Source organism: Lolium rigidum, chromosome 2 (assembly GCF_022539505.1).
Source record: "Lolium rigidum isolate FL_2022 chromosome 2, APGP_CSIRO_Lrig_0.1, whole genome shotgun sequence".
Taxonomy (NCBI): Eukaryota; Viridiplantae; Streptophyta; class Magnoliopsida; order Poales; family Poaceae; genus Lolium; species Lolium rigidum.
The window spans coordinates 123,119,273-123,137,828 of record NC_061509.1 but is presented as its reverse complement, the minus strand read 5'-3'; the positions used below and the strand labels follow the sequence as shown (position 1 = coordinate 123,137,828).

Sequence of the window (18,556 nt, the reverse complement as noted above, 5' to 3'; positions counted from 1 at the left end):
AGAAATACACTGAAATACTTCTTCAGTTTTAGTGAATCTTTGTTGCCAAACTAAACCTGGTTGTATTGGTTGGGAGGATGAGGCACCAGACTTTGTCTCTGTTTTAGTTGCCAACAATATTGCAGAGCAATCTGGTTAATGGGAATGTTGTTTCCACTTCAGGGAAAAAAAAACTCATCCCATGCCACCTCTATAAATAACTGTCAAACTTTCTTCTCCACGACCTGGACACGTTTCTTCTCCACGCCCTCACATTATCGGAATTACCATACAAGTCCTTCTGCTGTATGCACCAAGTTACTCCCGCTGCCATGAAGTCCGGTTCAGGAATAGAACCGGAGGACCGCATCCAAGCACCGGTTCACGGGCACAGGCAACGCCAGGACTCGTACTACGCCGCCACTCCGCCCTCTGATGGGGCCCCGAGCGCTGTGGCAGCCGACGGCGGCGCCGATGCCTCCTCGCCGTCACCTCTCCCTGCAGCGCCCGTCGACCGACCCCAAGAACGTTTCCATGCGCAGGCCGGAGGCGGAAGCCGCGGCACCCATGGATCGAGCTCCGCTGCGGCGTGGGTCGGGCCCGACGACATTCCTTTTCTGGCACCTCCCGCTCCAAGATCCGTGGGAAGCAGCCCATCCACCCCCTCCCCCGACGGCGCCTCGGCATTCGGAGCCGGGGCGTCAAGCTCCGCGACGGGCAGGGGCAAGGGGGTAAAGTGGAGGCATCCGGTGGTGGTGCCGAAGGAGGCGAGGCGGCCGTTCGACTCCAGGCTAGTGTTCGAACAGTTGGTACGAGAGCAGGCAGCTATCAACGAGGCTCATATACAATGGGCAGAGAGAGAGGAGGAGGAGAAGAAGAAGAAACCGGTGGAACAGGTGATGGCGCGTATCTCGTGTTTTCTTGAGAGTTCTTTGAGTGCGCTCTTGAGCGTTTCTTGGTTTCTCTTGAGTAGGTGAAATCGTCGCACGCCAAGAAGGCGCTCTGGAGCAAGTTTAAAAACTATTTCACCCGCAAGAGAAAGGTATAGCCTGAATCTTGCCTCTCTTGCTTGCTCGCTTGCGATTTATTGGCTTGTCCGTGCACTTGTGTGCCAATCTTATTGTTCTGGATTTCAAACATTGAAATCTTGGGGATGATTTAGAGTAACGGAAGCGGAATCTTTGGGCCAAGAGTGTATCGAGCATTCCTGCAGCAACATATTTTTGTATATGGAATGCCGAATCGGGATTATGGTGTTCTTGATATCTGTTTCTTCATGTTTAATTTCGGGACCAGTTATTGTAATCAAGGCAGTAGATCTTGGTTAGAGAATGATGCCGTGGCATCCTAGAGTAGAGGAGGAATCTTGGACAAATGGTAGGAGTAGTTTGGCCTTTTGATTTTGCCAAGAGCACAGACTTCCTTGTTGTTTGTCGGTCTTCTCTTAGTCTTAGTCTGGCTCTGGTATGGTATTTGAAACAGATCTTGTTGTAATTCTTGAAGTCTGTAAAATGTGGTGAAGTCATGGGGTCATGGGGTCATGTCCCAACTCCCAATTACTGCAAAATTTTGGTAACAGAGCTTGAATCAAATATGAACTTTCTTTCTAAACAAATGTTGCTATCAGAAAATTTAATGTAGACATTTGTTCGAGATTGCATAACTGGACATAATTTCTGTAAACCATTGGGCATTTACATACAAAAACACTGACCACGTACTCTGCAGTTCTGTGGAGAAGTTCACCATTTCGTTGATTTTTACCCGGAACTAAGCCTCAAATATAATTCATGTAAAAAGTTGGCAAAAGCAAAGAAATTTTGGACGCACATTTTGTGGTGTTACTATTACATTGTTTTTTATTAATTACATTCATTTCTTATTCCCTTGTTTCTTGTTTTGAAATGTTTGATATTTGGTTTAATTCGGTAAAATTGTAAGCCTGGCAGGATATCTGGATTTTAACCACTTTTCTTGTTGAATAGATTGTTGATAGAGAAGGAAGGAGAATATATTCGGAACATGTGGGTCACCAGGTTTGGGTCCATTTTGCCTTATATTCAAAACAGAAGTTCATGAAATATCAGGATCAAAATCCTAGATCACATGATACTGTGATTCTTTATGGTCCTGTACAATCAACTGTTCGGAGGGATGATGTTCTCTTTTATGGAATACTATATTGAATGTTAACTCTTGCTTGTGATAGTCTGATAGAACCTGAGCTGTCTTTGTAGTGATGTTGAGTTCACCAGAAATTAATGGATGTATTTTCTTCTTTTATTATTGAACAACATCGAATCAGTATCAATGATAGAATTAAAATACATGTTAGTGGTTCCATACATTTTCAAAGCAAACGGAAACCTGAAAATTGGAATCAAACAAAATGTCCATCACATTTGAAATATGTGTGTTTTCTGCAGACGATTCCTATCACTGAAGTCGGTAATAATTATCGTGTTACTAAAGATATGGCTATTCGTGTGAATCTTGATGTCTATTTGAGATTTAGACCGGTGCATGGAGATGGGGAGTGTTTCTACAGGAGCTTCATGTTTTCCTACCTTGTAATTGCCCTCCTCTCCTTTCATTAGCACAGGATGTATTTTTAGTTATTTAATTCTATTTCTTTTATGTGAATGCCCAACAGGAGCAAGTTCTTGATAGGCAGGACACATATGAGGAACACCGTCTCCTTGATGCTGTTAAAAAAAGTGTCTATGCAACATACAAATCTTGGATGGACCTCTGAGTTTTGCAGGAGCTACAAAGTAAGTTCTCCCCTTCTCCGTATTTTTTTCTGAGATAAAAAGGCTTGTAAGGGATGATTCTCTTCAGGTTACCATAACTTCAGGCTGGATCTGGCATCTCACTATCTTTGTTTTGCCATTTGCAGGAGATGCACAACTGCTTAACAGTAGTGGCATGCCATCAGAGTTTTACATACTGTTGGCATAAACTCGAATTCGAAGTTTACTGTAAAGTTAACAACCCAATTCCAATGAACCTTAAGAGAAATCTACTTGCAAAGGAACAATGAGACAATATAATGGGGAAGAATAGAATTGTATGCTTGTTTCGTTTGAACAAAAACGATGCGGACATGCTACTTATGGTGTAGCCACCTTATTGTTCTGTTACCAAACATTTTCATCCATAACTACTATGCTACAGTATGTACTTAATGACTGATGCTTTTCAGACTTGTTCTGTGTTATTCAATATCTTGCTATCAATTCCATATTTCATAACTCATTCGAGTAACCTATGATATGTAATTATTATCAGATGTGAACTATTGGGTTGCTGATTCTTTCAGGCATTTAAGAAACTGATAAAAAAAGTAATGAGATGGAAAAGACAAGGCAGGTGGAACAGCATAGCATCAACTAACAGGTTTTTGGTTCGCTTGGTTTGCTGCAATTCCATCAAAGTATCATGGCCGCCTTCCATCTCACTGACATAAAATCTTCCCTTTTTAGGTACCGTAAAGAGAAACTTCTTAAGTTCTTCAGCACCTACGATACAACGGAAGACAGTGAGAAAACGCCCTTGAACTTATCTTTCATTCAGTTCATCATAATTCATGTTTCTGACAAATTTTATTCTTTAGTTCTTGTTTTCCTCAGATTAGTAGTAGCTATCCAGATATGCTCACACGCGTACGAGTATGAACAGCTTATTACTGGGCTCAACGAAAATTACAGTCTGAAAGATGTCCGTATCAGCATCTCTTCCCTTTCATTACCTCGTGCTGAATTTCTAATGCATCCATTCAGACATACAGTCACTCATTTACCTGACCCATTGCTTTACAAACAGTGGTGCTTTCGGCGTGTCACTCCAGCTCGTATGTTTACGGACCATATTATGATGACAGCCTTGGTCAGAGCGCTTGAGGTACCTCTCAAATTGGAGCGACTCAATGGAGGAGGATCTGCCGAAGATAATATCTACACTGGTCCTGGAGTTGTGAGTGTGACCTTGCTGTACACGGGTAATCACTACGACATCATCTACCCACGAGCTCCTTCTGCTGAGAATTGAAGTCAACAGGCCTCCCATAATGAGAGCTGATTAGAGTTCAAGTCAACAGATCTGCTGTGTTGAAGTTGAGTTTGAGTGCTGCCTTTGAATGAGAGCGTTGCTGGGTTTGGTGGTAGAGGGTTAGACATAGACTGATGTAATAGGGGTAGGCATAACATACACTTGTGCATTCTTCTTCTCCTAGCCCAAGCTACTGGTGCCCGATTGATTGATCAGAAGCTGCTCCCTTGTCTGAAAAGTGACAAGGAAGAAAAACTTGTGCTCTACTATTTTTGTTTGAGTTGTTGGCTGGTACGCAGCGAATCTTCTGTGATCACATTCGAGTTTCTTAATTGTGCCCATCTTTAACTGTCTATAGACATGTGTTAGTAATATTTTAGCGCAAGATAACATTCGCTTAAGACAGCCTCCTGATATCATCTTTGGTAGCACAATTGGTCTGTCCCTATGTTATGGAAGGCACATGTATTGTGATTCCTTGGACATGTCTCTTTTGTGGCTTGCCCGTTTTGATTACAGCAATATGGGTGATCTTCCGGGGTTATACTTACTTTTTTATCTTCCTAGCAGCACATTTTATTAGCCACTCAAACAACGCTGGGTTAAGCTGGGTTGGGCTGCTTCTACTGATCACAATACAAGCCAATCGATCTCCCACGCGGAAATTGAACAGATTTTGCTTGAGTTGGGCTGCTGCCTGTGAATATGAGCGTGGCAGACATACTGCTAGTGCCACTCAATTGATCAGTTGGCATGTAAGGATCAGGACGATCGGTTTAATTAGTTTCTGTGATTTAGTTTTTATGTGCTGACCGTTTGTCATATATATCCTCTCATGCCCTTTTTATTACGCACTATTATTTGTGATTTTTCCTATCTCTGTTGGTAACCCCTGGCTTTTCTCGCAAGAATGTAGTTTGCACCCTGCTTTTGAACCTGTTTGAATCACAACCTGGCGTTATTTTTTCTTTATATTCAAAATGTTGTTGCAGATATCAACCTTCAAGTGAAGAAGAAAAGGAACAACCATATTATCAGCTTAATTTGCACATGTGGAGGCTTCCGACTTCATTGGCAGAGGCTCACCGCTCCACTCCTTGATGCTCTCAAGCAAGAAGTCGATGTGTTTGCCTTGGTTCATGGCAACGAACACCTTGTCCACGGTCGCCACCTCCTCGCTAGGGAGACCGCATCTTCTCCCCGATCAAGTACACTACCACTAGCTCCTCACGCACGAACCGGTATAGAGGATACGACGGGCACTCGGTGATATGGTTTGGCTCACCACAGCTGCTCGAACGTGCTGACCTTTGCGAACACCGAGGTTTTCGCACTGCGCTTTGCCCTAGCTAGGGTTCTCCGCTAGCACCGCACCCATCTTCTTCATCAGCGGGTAGTTACTAGTTAGCATGCAAGAGTCGTCCGTGTATGCGAACACCGCCTCGCGGTCAATGGTCTGGAGGAGGTCCATCTTGCAGAAACAGGCGTTGTGGAGACCGCCCACGCCATTTGTGACCAGGGTCTTCCTCATCACCCTCGTTGGTCATCACACAATTCTTGATGGCGCTCTTCACGTTCTCCTCAAGGTGGTGTATGTCGATGGCTTGACACAATGCGACAAGAGCGTGAGGAGTTTCAGTATGCCAAGTGCCTCGGCGGTCTTCGTAACCGAGATGAGTCCGAGAGAGTTGACCATCTTTATTGTGCTTCTCCCCGCTCCGGACATGGTTAGAGCATCTCCAGCCGCGTCCCCCAAAGCGTCCCCCAAACCGCGCCGGATTGAACGTTTGGGGGACGTGTTTTGTTCGTGCCGCCTTTGGGGGACGTCGCTCCCCAGCAGCGTCCCCCAAACGCCGCCCCCAAACATTTAAATTACTTTTTTTAACACGGAACCATTTATCAAATATAGCATATGAATAAAAATGTTTGCGAGGATTGTTTTCAAATTAAATTACAACAAATAATAAAACAAGTAAACAAATATAATAAATAGGGGTAGATGCTACATCAAGGTGCCACGGTATTTCCTTTGATCCTCCACAAATGCTCAACGAGATCAGCTTGAAATTTCTCATGCACATTGTTGTCACGGATCTCTGCGTGCATGGCGAGAAAATCAGCAAAATCTGCAGGCAACTCATGATCAACCTCCGCAAGAGGGCCTTCACACTCATAGGGACCAATATGTGACCTAGCATGATTCTTGCGGTCATCCTCGATGATCATGTTGTGCATGATCACACAAGCCTGCATCACCTCCCACATTTGGTCGTGAGACCAGCTTAGAGCAGGGTACCGGACAATGGCAAATTGTGCTTGAAGCACACCAAATGCCCGCTCGACATCCTTCCTGCAAGCCTCCTGTCGCGTAGCAAAGTGAGAATTCTTCAGACCTGATGGATTCGAGATTGTTTTGACAAAAGTGGCCCATTTTGGATAATACCATCGGCTAGATAATAGCCTTTGGTATATTAGTGGTCATTGATCTCATAGTTGCATGGTGGAGCATGCCCTTCCACTAGTCTCGTCGAACACCGGAGACTCGCTGCAACACGTTGATGTCATTGTGTGATCCCGCCATGCCAAAGAAAGAATGCCAAATCCACAGGTCATAATCTGCCACAGCTTCAAGCACCACACTGCAATATCCATGACGGCCTTTGTATATACCTTGCCAAGCAAACGGGCAGTTCTTCCATGCCCAGTGCATGCAATCGATACTTTCAAGCATTCCAGGAAATCCTCTAGCAGCATTTTGTGCCATGATCCTTGCAGTCTCTTCCTCAGTTGGCCCTCTCAAATAGTATTTGCCAAACTTTCCCACCACAGCTCGGCAAAACTTGTACATGCACTCAATGGCAGTAGACTCACTCATGCGAAGGTAGTCGTCCTGTGTATCGGCAGGTGCTCCGTATGCAAGCATCCTCATGGCGGCGGTGCACTTCCGAATCGACGAGAACCCGAGGACGCCTACGGCGTCGACCTTGAGCTTGAAGTAGGGGTCGAACTCTCGAACGCCGTGGAGGATATTCATGAACAGCCCCTTGCTCATCCTGTACCGGCGCCGAAAATTGTCGGCTCGTGTTGCGTCGTCGAGGCGGTAGTCGTTGTGCGGCATGGCATGCCCCTCCATCCTCTCGTCGGGGCTTCGACTTCTTTCTTCCCGGCCTTGATCCTCGCGGCGCGGCCTCTTCCTTTTCTCCACCTCGGCGTCGAGCAATTCCCGGAGGGACGCGATGATCGGCAAATGCTCCCGCAGGTCGTCGTCGAAGGCTTGCTCGTCCTCCGGCAGCCAGGGGCAACCATCTCATCGTCGATGTCCATGGCCGAAGCAAAATCAATGGTTAAATTTGCGTCGAGGCGAGACGACGCAACAAACAAGCGGCCAATCGCGCCTACCCGGCAAGTCGTCGAGCACCTTCGTGCACGGAGGTGGGGCGGATTTGACGACGCGTTCGCGGGACGCGCCGGCGACGCGCGGCGGCGGCACGACCGGCGGGAGCCCCGGCCGCGACAACGGTTCCGACTCTCGGCGAGAGATCGGACGCCCAACCGGCCGGGAAATCCAGCGGCGGCGGTGGGGTGGGAGGCGCAGGAACGAAGGAGCGACGAGAAAAGAGGCGCGAACCAACGGTTTATGCAAATAGTCGCCGACATGTGGGAGCCCGCCTCGCTTTTCGTTGTGTCCAGCGTCCCCGATGCGTCCCCTGTGGGACGGGGATGGGCTCGGGGCGCCGGACACCGTATCGGGCCGCGCCGGACAAAAATGGGCTTTGGGGACGCGGCTGGAACGCATTTTTTGTCCGGCGCGCCCCAAAACCCTTTGGGGGACGCGGCTGGAGATGCTCTTAGTCACAGGGTTGCAAAGAACTGGAGCTCTGAGCGTATGATTCCATGGCAATCTCGGCACCCTTATAAGGCTGTAGTCCAGACTCGGGTTGCACCCGCCAGATAGGTTTGAAGGCAAGGCATTGGTGGAGTAGTCGTTCACTAACTCTGAGGACTGGCGAACATGAGCTTCACGATGGCAGGTACGGCAAAGTCTCACAGCGTGTTCCTTTTCCACATGGATCGCCTTGACGGCAATAAGTGGGATGTGTCATTGACTTTTTTTTTTGTCATCGACAGAGTTGATCTCCCGCTCGTACAGGTAACTTTGTACAGCGCATATTATAATACAGTACAGATTAGTGAGCCTTGTAAAGAATCATCACAGGTTTCTTGACAGAACTTAGCAACCATGAAAGGTTCATGACAATAATAGCTGGACTTATGGTGCAGCCTCAAAATGCTGTGGTGACCAAAACATAAGCACATAGAGGACGCAAACTCAATGCTACGGATATGTAAATTTACACATGAACTTATCAAATACGGAGAAAAGTGACAAGACCAGTAGGACTGAGGCACATGCGCCCTGTCCTGGTGACAAAATCGGACTCCTCTGCATAGCTTATGGGGAGCACCCCAACTCAAAACGGAACATAGATGAAGGAGGCAGTCTCCACACATCATCACTAAAAACTGATGTAGATGTCTCCTTTGCTCTCTCCCCTCAGCACGATTACTGCTGTACAACTTGGGGTTAATAGATTCTCACTTGACCAAAATCTGGAAGCTCTCCGGTGCCTCTTCACCGTCCTCAGCCTTCTGTTAATACGCATACTGGTAGGTACAAAGGGAAACTGGAAGCACAATCTCTCCCATGTTTCCCATCGGGGACAAAACTTTGCAGCCAACTAGCAAAAACTTTGGTGACCCGCATCTTGGAAGTTAATAAATACAGATCGGGGGGTATACCAAAGAAACCAAAACGGTAAAGGAAAAAAAAAACTGAGAATCAGAAATGAGATTGTGAATGGTCTCCAGGCCTTTTAGTTTGGGTTATTCGGTCTCCTTGGTGGGACCTGAAGTGTCAGCTCCGCTGGATGAAGTGTCACAACTGGCGGAAGTCAATGGGATATCCTGGTGGTTTTCTTCGCCAGAGGAAGTCCTGGATCTCCCTGACCTGGCTCGGATGTTTGCACCCATAGGGAATGGTTCCTGTAAGATACGACAAGCCAGTATTAGTTCAGCAGCATTGATGTTTGATAGCACCACCTTAAGAGCAATAAGTACCCTTTTGAGAGAACAGATACATAGTACTTGTGCCAGGTGATGTCTTACTTTAATCCTTCAAACAGGACTTATGTAAATGTTAAACTTGTTAGAATATATGTACGGCTGAGATTAGACTAGGATTAGATCATCTTAGATCATCTTGTACTCTCCCTTTATGTCTATATATACCCCCAATGGGTCATAGCAATACAACACACAATTCTAGGGTTTCAATATTTCCAATATGGTATTGGAGCGGTTAGCCTCGCGGCGCCGATCCTAAGTCCTCCCACCACTTCCGCATCGCGCCGCCCCATGGGAGATCTCTCCTCGGGACGCGGCACCCGGTTTTGATCAAAGATCTGATCGGTTCTTAGTATAGATTAGATCCAAAATTTTCATAATTCCAATCCTGTAGTATAGATTCAATTTAGCCAAATAAATCTCTATTTCTGCAAGATCCAAGTTCCTAAACTCGGTGAAAATTCAGTGCAGATGCATCCGCCGGTGGCTGTTTCGCTGCAAGGCATGCCTCTACGCGAGCCTCTACGCTGCTCGCGTGGAACACGACGCCAACATCAAGCGCGCAGGCACAGCTCGCCAGGTTCGGATAACGGGAGGGCAAAATCTTGCACGTGGGCTTTTCCGATCCGATCTGGTGGCCGCCAGCAAAGTGGCCGTGCAGTACTACGCGCGTGGCCGGCAGGCACATGCTGCCTGGCAAGGCAAGCATTTCCCAGGCGGCCAGGGCACGGGCCGTCACACGAAGGTCGGCTTCCCGGCTATCGCATGCGCGGGCACGACGCCGCTACATCAGCCTCAACAAACCACGCCGTCAAGATCGACTTCAAGCTACGCACGACTACGTCCGCGGAGAACTCGGACTACACCGAGCCGAACAACTACGCCAAGTTGTACGACTACATCAAGATTTACGTCGAGTTCTACATCGCCAACTACATCGTTAAGGTCTACATCAACATGGTCTCCGTCGACATCTTCGTCAACACAGCTGTCGCCTACAACCAAAAACCCTGCCGCCGCCGCAGATCCTCTACCGCCGCTGCGCTACGACACAAAAACCCCGCCATCGCGGCAGCGGTTCTGCGGCCGCCGCGCTACGACACAAAAACCCCGCCACCGCCGCAGAACCGCTGCCGACGCCGCGCTACGACACAAAAAACCCACCGGTGCCGCAGATTCTGCCGCCGCCGCGCTACGACACAAAACCCAACAAAACAAAAACACGCAATTTTTTGCGCCTTCGGCGAATACGGCTACACCACATATGACGACTACAACATCGACCACACCTTGACCATGGGTACATCACGATCGGCTACCTCGACATCGACATCAAGAAAACGTCTACGGCAACTCAAAAACTCCAGTCAGCGTCCATGTCGTCACTTGCCAAGGAGGACAAGCGACGGGAGCGCGACACTTCAAATGCAGTCGCAAGCGTTCGCTCCACCCCTGCTACGACTGAGGGGGATGTTAGAATATACATATGGCTGAGATTAGACTAGAATTAGATCATCTTGTACTCCAAGTCTACCTCCCCCTTGTACGTCTATATATACCCCCAAAGGGTCATGACAATACAACACACAATTCTAGGGTTTCAATATTTCCAATAAAACTATATCAAATGGCATAGAAAAGAGTGTTGTGGAAAGAAGAGGGTCAACGAAAACCACCAAAACAATAAATATGGTAAAGAAACAAAAAGGCATACCTGATCCCCTGCATTAGGGCCATTCGAATGGAAGAGGATGGGGCGGCAGCGCTTGTCCTCATTCATCAAACTGGAGTTCTGGAAATGACCAATCAGAGCTGATTTCCCTTGGATTCTGGCGTAAGCAAGTGATGCTACCTTCTCGCTGTTAAATTTTTCCCACTTTTTTCCATTGAAAGTCTGCAAGCAAAAAAACAAAAGAATGAGGATATGCAGCTGATGTTTCATAGTGCATATGACACAATGTTCAATGGCATGAACCTACAATCACAGGACACAATAATCATTGTTAACATCAAGCGACAAGCACTTGACAACATGATATAATCTATCTTGGTCTCACCTGATAAAACGGAACAATGTGCTGAGGATTGATCATATTGATGAAAGCATAGCCAACATTGCATTTGTTCTGAAGAAAGGGAAAAATAGTACAGAAATCCCCTTTAGTCATACAGATTGGAAAGATTATCTCATCAAATATGAAGCAATTGTTGCAGAGGAATTAAATTTAGATCACCTTGAAGTCAATTGGCAGATAAATAAAATCATAAGTTCCCTTATGACCTTCATCAATAGCAGTTAAAAGCATCTTTGAGGTGTACCTGAAATCCAAAGGCAATAAGAACATAAAGTAAGTCACAGGAGACAGAACAGAAATGGCTGGCCAACAAATTGTAGCCTAAATTAAAACGTCTTCTGCTCATACTTATTTGGGATATTCTTTATCATCAGTGTAGTCCGGGAGTCTTCACCACGCAGAATACAGTCAACATCAAGCTCATATTGCCTTTTATTATCGGACTGATTTGCACTTAATTCATTTCTTCGGCTTCTCATCCGCTCACCAGATGCATCAAATGATGGAAGGGGAGCCACAGGATTCCTTCCATGGAACAGGCCCCTCTGCTGAGGAGATGGTGCGCCAATCAGTGCAGGAGACACAGCTGGGTCCATACAATTCCCTCTAGTTTGAGAAAATATGTTATTAAGCTCCACTGTGTGAAGCTGAGGGCTACCAGGAAATCCTATGCTTCCAACACTGCCAGGATGAAAACTTGGTGCTTCTGTCAAATCTCCTGGATGGCCATGCCGCCTATCCCAAACCGATGGATTGATTGCTGGTGCAGACCCAACATGGTGATGATGCATGGGGGGTACATTCTCAAGCATGTGGGACGGTGGTCTTGGTAATCCATGCATTTGTGCAGGCGGGCGAGATGGAACATTGTTTACAAAAGATACTGGGTTTGGCCAAATCACAGGAGAATTGGGATGATGATGGAAGTTATTTGAATTATTCCACATTAAATGCTGACCATGGAGAGGAAGGCTTCCAGTTCGCGAAAACCCAGGAGCTGTAAATGAAATAACACCCAAGCGAGCAATGATTAGATTAAATAGTAGATACTTCATGACTTGGTCTGTATTCAGAATACTTATATCGCAATTGCTTTCATAACTTTAATGAACCTAAGACTTCTGTTATCATCCTTATAGAACATGTACTTGCTAGATGGAACTGATGGAAGCGTAGAATAAACACAAACAACATCAACAAAGAAGGAAGATTGTGATATCCAGATTTACCTCCTTCGGCACGATCAAATGAATATCCATTGAGGTTACCAGAGCCCACTTTAGGGAGGTGCCTGCTTTCCACTGCTTCAACTGGTCTTGGATTGCTATTAGTGCCAATTGGTGTCATGTTGTAAGGGGTCCCACTAGTTAGTTCACCCATGCCTTGAAAACTATAATTCATGTGTCCGTTCATCCGACCGAGCGAATGGCTAAGCTCACCAAGGGTAGCCTGATTTACGCGGGATGTAATTCCAACGGGAGAGGATAAAGTTTGCGGTCTGGTAGAGGATAGGCCCAATAATGGTGCATCTCTGAATGGGCTCATTGATGCCTGAACTCCAGAACGCATACCCTGGATGCTCCCATTTTCGAGGCCAGTGGAGGTGTTTGTCGCCAGATTAGACGAACCTGGCAGAATGTCCATACAAGTCAGGAACATCAACTATTAGAAAAAAAACACAAGTTGAGAATAAAAAAAATATAGCGCACCAAAAGAAGCCCTCGAAGGGCTAGTTGTGCTTAGATTCCCCAGTTTGTATACACCAAACTCTTCCTGCCCCAAGTCTTGAGACATATGCTGCATCAATCTGGTGTAAGAAGAAACTAAATCACTTTCAAAACCATGGAAGCCTCAAAATAAGATCAACAAGTCGGAAAATAAAGAAGATAAAGTGATATCGCTGAATCAGACATAACTGTTATTTAGGAACAGTAGGAGCCCTGTTCAAAAAGAGAATAACTGCTATTTTATCAGCATGCTTAATGGCTGCATGCTCAAATTATTCAATCTACCATTCAACTAAGTTGTTCTTGCACACTTTGATCTGAAGATAACATGAAATAGAAGTTTCAACACAAAGGTCAAGTAAGGTACCGTCTAGTACCACCGAAATGGCTGTTATCCGCTTTGATTTTCTTGCCTGCTATATCGTTCCTGTTTAAAGCACGCAATGCAGCTTCGGCTCCTCTTATATCATAAAATTCAATTATTTTGTGATGACCCTTTTGTTGAGTGTCACGGATCTGCAGTTGCAAAATAAGCATGTGTTATAAACTTATAATCCTTGTTACACTAATATTAAGCACGTGTTACACTAATATTAAGCTAATGCAAGTCCATACCTCCTTGATTTCACCATAGTCACCAAATACCCGATGGAGATCATCATTCGTTACCGATGGATCAATATTGAACATTACAAGAACTCCCTGGTTAACATCCTTTTCTGAAGGGTTGTCCTGGAGAAAAAACAACAAATTAGCATTCCACTTTTGCACATATGCATGAGGCCGGTAACTTAAGAAAGAAGAACCTGATTAACAAAACAAAGAACTGCTAACACCATACTTATTACACTGTATCATGGACAGAATCACAAAGTGATGGTTACCTTCGGAATGGAGTAATGTATGTCAAGTTTCCTACGCCTGAGTGGCTTGTTTTGAAGTGCCCTCATGGCATTTCGTGCTGACCTTATATCATAGTAAGATATCATCACAAAACCACGATGTTTACATGCAGTGTAAAGGGTACGGATGTCTCCATAATGCTGCAAGGAAACAGTAAATGGATTCCAGGAATCAAATCTGATGTACCAGAATCACGATAGGGTGAACAGAAAATTGAAACTAACACACCTCAAATATGAGCTTCAACTCAGAATCCTCAACATTGCTATTAATGTTCCGAACAAAAAGAGTTCTGGAAGGGTGTTCCCCATGCGGATGTTCACCATTCAGTGCGCCATTTAGAAACCCAAGTCTATCATTAGATCCACCATTAAGTTCTTGCAACTTTTTATTTTCATCAGTTTCGAGTTCCATCCCGCCTCCAGTGTAGAATATATCATCATCACCATCCTCCCCATTGCTAGCATGGGCTGCATACCCAACTTCGTCAAGAACACCTGACAGAAGTTCATCGTCATCAGGAAGCAGGTCTCCAATTATTTGGGCCTCAATCTCCTCGGTCAACTCAAAGGGCTCATCATTGGTATTCAGATCAACCTTTTGAGTAGGTTGGCCGAAAAGAGCATTCTTGGATGTTAATCTCACTGCAGAGTTACAGATAAAAACATATACTCAGCTATGAATGGAATTCATATTTTGCAAATGAGTGGTTGAACCAGAATATTTTACTGTTTCATCTCTTCACAAAAATACACAATAGTAGATAGACCGGTACCAAACTAAGTTAATTGATTATTTGGCAACAGTAGAGAAATAGGAGACAAATGAAGCAAGTTTCTTACAAAAATAAGAAAATCACATTTATATTTTTACCCTGCGTACTCAATTATGCTCTTTCTTGCACTTATATATCATTTCTCTTCATTCAAGAGAACAACCATTAAAGATAGCATTGTCAGGAAATGATATACATCAAGATCGATATGCTATGGTGTAATACTGGGAACGGGGGAAAGGTGCACAGACTAGTGCCACCGATTGACATACTTATAAGAGTAAAGATAAAGGTAACACAGCAGATTTACTATAAAGAGTGGATATTTCTCAAGGTCATGGTTCATTGCTCAGTAGAATCACACACTCGACTGAAGCACATAGAAATCATAAAGAAGAATGGCTCACATTTCTTGTCAAAAATGTCCGACAGTGAGCTTGAAAAAAGCCCATTCTCGTTGTAGACACCATTTGTGTTAGTCCTTCTCACATCATGAAATAAAGCTGCCGCCTTTAAGGATGAATCAGATTGGCAACTAGGATCTTGATCAAGCCTCCAAGAAGATGGTGCCAAGTTAGGATGCCTCTCTTGATCAAACAGCTTGTGCTCAAGACTATATGCAGTTTTCTGGTCCCTCGGATCATATTGTTGTAGAAACTCTTGTCGACCCATAATCTTTGTCCCAATTGGTTGAGGCTTTTCAAGCGGAGAAGATGCAAGTGAATTGCTTCCTGGTAACAAATGGAACACATCAAGTTTGAGAATAGACGGTGCCAATGAAAATAACAGAAACACATCAACCATCATGAAGACGAGAGCAGCAGGGCACAGATGCACAGGCCTAGGGGGTTGCAAACACACCAGGGTCAATATTGTTATTGCTTTTACAATTTGCACACAAAATCAACTAGTGCACCACTGCTACCTAAAAGGCTAAAACATGGTATTTAAAGAAGCCTAAACACGGAGAGGAGGCGCTCCAGGAAAAACCAATCTAGGGTTTCGCCCCCCTAGCCGGCGACGTTGCCGATCCACCTCGCCTCCATTGGCCGGCGGGGAGGTTTCAGTTCTTTCTTTTAGGTATTTGTGGTGTCTTCTTCAAGATGGTGAGACAGCGACTACATGCCGAAGTCAGAATAATGTGCTCATCCCTCTATTCCCGTTCCGGCTGTGCGCCTAGCGCTAGCGGAGGGCGGGTGGAGCTGTCTGATCTCCTAGGATCCGGTCGGTTATCGTGTTAGTTGGTGTTATTGCAAGTCTGGCTCTTCTGATCTATGGTTCTCATCTTTGGTGATGGTTGCTGCTCCAGTGCGCTGGTCCTTTGGGGCATTAGCACGACGACTTCCCGTTTGTCTACTACAACAAGCTCTACTACGACAAGCTTTGTGAGGGAAGGGCGAGGACGGCGGCGCGCCTTCGGCTCGCCTCAGTGCTTGTAGTCTTCGCTAGGTGGTCCAAGAATCTATTTGTAATTTGCTTTACTTTTAGAGATCTTTGTACTACTGTTGATGATTATCAATAGATCGGTGGATTTTTCGCAAAAAAAATAATCCTAAACACAGTGTGCAAATCTACAAATAAACTGCTTGATCTCAATACGAATTAAACTGCTTGACCTCAATATAGAGGAGGTTGCACAGACACCAGGGTCAATGTTTTTACTGCACTACAACTTGCACACAAAATCAACTAGTGCACCACTGTAACCTAAAAATGGTATTTAAAGAAGCCTAAACACAGTTTCCAAATCTGCAAATCAAACTGCTTGATGTCAATACGAATTAAACTGTTTGACCTCAATATAGAGAGGACAAGTTAAGGCTTGGACTCCTCAGGTTTGCTAGCATGCATAAAAATGTGACTCCTCCAATGCAAGCAACAAGAAAATTTACAGTTGCAAGGCATCCTAATTCCTAAAACAAAAAACCAGGATGACTGATAACTAATTAAAGGTGAACAGAATCAAACCCAGCGCTCACCCATATTATGAGGTAAGGATTCTTGCTTCCAAAATCCAATTTGCCTCTGCAAATATAGAAGGCCATTATGAGAATAGTTAATAAATGCCATGGCCATGAACCATAACCAAAACGAAATTAGTTGAAGCAAGAACTTAAGCAATAATTCAAAATGTCTGGGATTACCTCCGTTGGGAGGAGAAGCTCCTCACTGAAGGACGAAGCGCCCGCGATGGGATGCCTGTACTGGGACAAGTGGTGCCTCTGATCCATGACCTGAGATGGCATCCTGCAGGCGGCAAACCATAGAATATACTGTATTAGACACAAGACCTGCCAATACCTCTGGTAGCACAATTGGGTCGGATAAAATTAAAATTGGTGTAGTATTTTCGTGTGTGTTTTTTGTTGCTGAAATGATACGCCTTCGGGAGGCCAAAGACTTGCACAATCAGTGGAAGACCGCGGAAATTTGGAGCATCCCAAGGGACAGCAGGAAATGTGGAATTTAGTGGTTGCAAGCTTCCAAGGTCAAACGTTTTGAATCACAACCGCCAGATTTGAGAAGTCGGTGAGGGAAGCCGATGAACTTGTTGTACGCAGAATGAAATCAAAAACAGAAGATGCGGAATTTAATCCGCCTCGGGCTCCACGAAGCTCCAAACTAGCAAGTATGCAGTGATCAAAACAAAGCGAATTCCTTTAATTAATCGGAAACTCCGTACAGCCCAAACCGAATTGCCCCCAAAATTGAAGTTGAAATCACGCCAATCAACTAAATCTCCCACAATTCAGTCATCCCCGAGCAACAGCAAACACAAAATAGCACAAAGCAAGCAAGTCCTCACCAGATCGGCGGCTGCAGCAAGCCTCCACCTCTTCAGAGCCAAAAACTCAAAGCTGCAGAGACAGTCGTAGCAGATGCTCCCATGAGCCGCGGCCGCCCCTCCCGGAGCTGGAGGACGGCGGGATCACGGCGCCCAAATCAAGCACCCGCAGGCCAATGTGAGCCCTCCCCCCTCACGCGGCGAGAGCGAGAGAGAGAGAGGGAGAGGGTGGGAAAATTGGAGAAAGCTACAACACCTACCTAACCCTAGAGGAAGGCAGCAAGAGCAGCGACGACGACCCGGCTCTGTCCGCTGCCCTGCATTCCCGGTGTCTCCCCGCGCCTCCTCCCTCTCCGCCTCCGAGATGGCTCGCCGGAGTTCGCCGGAAACGGGCTCCGGCGAGAGTTCCCGGCGAGCTGGTGGTGAGACGAAGGCGCTGGGGACAGGAAGGAACTAGCTAACCAAATGGGGCAGCGGACGCCGAATTTTATATCCGACCCCGCGGTGACCGCAAGCGCGGAGCACGGGACCGCCACACCAGGCCACGACCCGCTCCTAAATTTACCTCTATCTCTGACTCTTGGCCCCACGTGACAAACGTTTCAACCTGTCAGTGAGATGGTAAGACGGCCGGCCCCATTAGTCAGTAGCACTGATGGGTTATTAGAGCACCTGGCCAGGATGTAGCCTCGATTTGGCTGGTGGGAGGCGATGGGCTTTCAGCTTTGGGCGGGATCAACTAGTGGCTGGTCTGGTTAGTTGGGACAAAAAAAACCAAGAAATTGATGGATCTTCTATACTAGTTGCATTTAGATTACACTACTACTATACAGTGGGACTAGTTTTAACTGCCTGTCTTTCTTGTCAAATCATAATGTTTGCTTTTTTACACCCTAAGTCTTCCTTGTTTGTTCCGTTCAGTACTTTTTTTTTTCCTTTTTTCATATCACAGATTTGCAAGGAGTTTGCCAAAGGCTTTCTCATTCGGAAAAACCCAATCCAGTTAGCGCATTAAGAAAAACTCATATTTGATTAGTTTGCTTTTGCGTGTTCAGAATTGGCATTCATGTTCTGATTCAATCTTATTGACATTTGAGCTGGAACCAACAACACTAAAACACTTCATCTTTTCGGAAAA

At 45.6% G+C, this 18,556-nt stretch overlaps 2 protein-coding genes and 2 pseudogenes across 2 annotated transcripts; 2 read left to right on the top strand and 2 right to left on the bottom strand.

Moving 5' to 3' along the window:
• The first annotated feature begins 311 nt into the window (after positions 1–311).
• Positions 312–2,368, top strand: LOC124690069 (WASH complex subunit 1-like). The gene is made up of 3 exons (XM_047223504.1): positions 312–875; positions 953–1,021; positions 1,965–2,368. Exons 1-3 carry the CDS (start codon positions 312–314, stop codon positions 2,163–2,165), a joined length of 834 nt encoding a protein of 277 aa, XP_047079460.1. The 3' UTR covers positions 2,166–2,368.
• Positions 2,369–3,292: 924 nt separating this feature from the next.
• On the top strand, positions 3,293–4,384 carry LOC124690067 (annotated as a pseudogene).
• Positions 4,385–5,374: 990 nt separating this feature from the next.
• Positions 5,375–8,693, bottom strand: LOC124690066 (annotated as a pseudogene).
• Positions 8,227–17,503, bottom strand: LOC124692302 (protein MEI2-like 4; the record flags this gene model as incomplete). Its single annotated transcript, XM_047225641.1, is given in 15 exon segments — positions 8,227–9,072; positions 10,868–11,047; positions 11,211–11,279; positions 11,388–11,472; positions 11,577–12,225; positions 12,458–12,856; positions 12,938–13,035; positions 13,323–13,471; positions 13,571–13,687; positions 13,840–13,998; positions 14,087–14,502; positions 15,041–15,364; positions 16,613–16,658; positions 16,778–16,880; positions 17,440–17,503. Coding segments are annotated over 14 exon segments (2,952 nt in total). The 3' UTR covers positions 8,227–8,913.
• Between the last annotated feature and the right edge of the window lie 1,053 nt (positions 17,504–18,556).

Bases quoted from the DNA above. Each gene is read 5' to 3' on its own strand.
- LOC124690069 (XM_047223504.1), top strand. From the start codon at position 312: ATGAAGTCCGGTTCAGGAATAGAACCGGAGGACCGCATCCAAGCACCG. The intron at 876-952 runs GTGATGGCGCGT...TCTCTTGAGTAG, and splicing joins AGAAGAAACCGGTGGAACAG to GTGAAATCGTCGCACGCCAA. The intron at 1,022-1,964 runs GTATAGCCTGAA...CTTGTTGAATAG, and splicing joins ATTTCACCCGCAAGAGAAAG to ATTGTTGATAGAGAAGGAAG.